This window comes from Arachis ipaensis, chromosome B03 (genome assembly GCF_000816755.2).
Source record: "Arachis ipaensis cultivar K30076 chromosome B03, Araip1.1, whole genome shotgun sequence".
Lineage (NCBI taxonomy): Eukaryota > Viridiplantae > Streptophyta > Magnoliopsida > Fabales > Fabaceae > Arachis > Arachis ipaensis.
This window is the reverse complement of record NC_029787.2, coordinates 65,099,544-65,101,813: the sequence shown is the minus strand read 5'-3', so window position 1 is coordinate 65,101,813 and position 2,270 is coordinate 65,099,544. Positions and strand designations below refer to the sequence as shown.

The window sequence follows — 2,270 nt, the reverse complement described above, 5'->3', positions numbered from 1 at the left end:
TATTTTTAAAACTTTTGGAACTAAGTCTGTTTTTTTATTAGATCACTTGTTTTAACAGGAAAAATTAATTAGTATTGTATATTACAGCCTGCTTGTCAACATATTTCTTGTCAAGTTGTTTCTTCAAAAGCTTTTTAAGAAAGGTGGGGGCCTGAAAGTACTTAAGGTGTTTTGGATGCTAATTTTTAGTTTTGTTTGTAACCCGGTTTCTGTACGCACCTGCTCCCCTCTAAATTCTTCAACTTGAATACCCTTTTTTTCCTATTTATTGCTTATTTTAAATTTTATTTGTGATTTCATACGTATATGTATATGCAGGATGCTGAAGTGAGGCAGAAGAAGCTTTAGTGTTATACTGATATTGACAGGTTGGTGTTCACTTTGTATAATCAAATTTATAAAAATATTACCAGAATAGAAAATATTTAGTTGTCAAGTATATCAGAGGAAACATGAATTCAGAGGAAGCTGCACAAATTCCCAGAAGAACTAGTAAGTTTTTAGCTTCATCTTCTGCACAAAATTCTGCTTCATCTTTAGTTAAGTTTTGTTTGCTTTCTATTTCTTTTTGGTCTTTAGTTTCATCCTATATTATTATTAGTTAACTGGTTTCAATTTCGTTCTTTAGGTTTGAGTTTCTTCTCCAAAATCCCTGGTTGAATCATGGATAAGAGCATGTTAGCTGGTTTTGAATTACTTCTAGAAGCTGATCAGCAAAGAATGACATCCATGATGGAATAGGTTCAAATTTGTGACAGGTACCTCCTCTTCACTCTATCTGTTAACTAATTCCATGTGTTTTGATTTGTGCTTCATGTTCCTAAAATTCTAAGTTAGGTCAGCACAAATAGTTTCAATTGGGACAAGGTTAGAAGGTTTATGCTTATATCTTGAGTGCTATCCATTTCTATAAACACAGCCTGCAGATTCCCATAGATTTCTGATTTGCTGTCTTTCTGCTTATATCTTGAGTGCTATCCATCTCTAATTTATGTTGTTATTACTCGAGTTTTCTTTTTTAATTATTGTAGTTAACTTGTTATTACTGTGATTCTATTAGTTAATTCATGTTCTTATTATTTTTCTTTTTCCATATTTTTTATAACTATGATTTTTTATTTAGGTTGTTACTATGATTTCTATACTGCGTGATTTTTCTGTTGCCATCATCTTCTAACTGCTTCTCACTGCTCACCCAGCACCATCAGCATCTGTTCCATATTTAAAATTAACCTTTGTTGTCTATTGTGAAGTTAGCTTATAACTTCTCACTGCTCCAACTCTTCCGTGGCGACACTATCCTCATCAAGGTCACTTTCTTACCCTCCTCTATCTTCTTACTTACCTTCCTCTTGCTGTGTCTTAGCTCTTAATTGATTTATTCGATTTCCCACAAAAAAGTACTCTTTTTTAGAGTCTCTTACTGGGTGCTGTTTTTGTTTTGTTCCTTCTTAATGGATGGTGTCGTGAGATTTTGAATTTTATACTGTGGAGTACTAGGCCATGTATACTAAGAAGAAGATCATGATTGATTGACATGGTTGCAAATAGAGTTGGATTAAATTTAAAATGTTATTTATTTGTATCTAATGAAAGCATTTCGAGTTTGGAGTACAACTATCAGAATGTCTTAAAGTTTTAATTAATTTATCTCTTATATTTGTTCTTTGTGCTGCAACTTCTAAGTCAGATGGGGTTTTTGATTTGTATATGTTTGCAGGGCAAGAAAAGGAAGGATACTGTTTGCATAGCTCTTGCTGATGACACCTGTGAAGAGCCCAAGATCAGGATGAACAAAGTTATGAGGTCGAATTTGCGGGTTCGTCTTGGAGATGTTGTGTCCGTACACCAGTGCCCTGATGTGAAGTATGGGAAACGTGTGCACATTCTGCCTATTGATGATACCATTGAAGGTGTCACTGGCAATCTGTTTGATGCTTTCTTGAAACGTGAGTTTCTACCTTGAGCTTCTCTTAAGTTGCGGGTTTAGGGATAGCTACTTAATTTAACTTGCTTTATGAGCATGCTCTTAGTGATGAGTACTTTAATTTGAGTATTTCTATTAATGTTATAAGACTTCATTACTGATTGTCAGGGTGTTTTGCAAAATTTCTTACCTCTCTTCAAAGTCCTTACAAGTTACAACTTCTTATTTTGAATAGGCTATACATGATGTGTGTTTTTCACATTCACATTGCTTGTGTTATAATTATAGCAAGCTATTATTATTATTATTATTATTTGGAGAGACAGTAGTCTTGGCTTGTCAA

The 2,270-nt window shown here is 33.6% G+C and overlaps 1 protein-coding gene across 1 annotated transcript in view; it reads left to right on the top strand.

Moving 5' to 3' along the window:
- Positions 307-2,270, top strand: part of LOC107633205 (cell division cycle protein 48 homolog) — a 4,628-nt gene continuing 2,664 nt past the window's right edge. The window contains exons 1-3 of the mRNA XM_021117304.1: positions 307-327; positions 1,254-1,310; positions 1,721-1,949. Coding sequence (XP_020972963.1) covers positions 307-327; positions 1,254-1,310; positions 1,721-1,949 — 307 coding nt within the window. The remainder of the gene's footprint in view (positions 328-1,253; positions 1,311-1,720; positions 1,950-2,270) is intronic.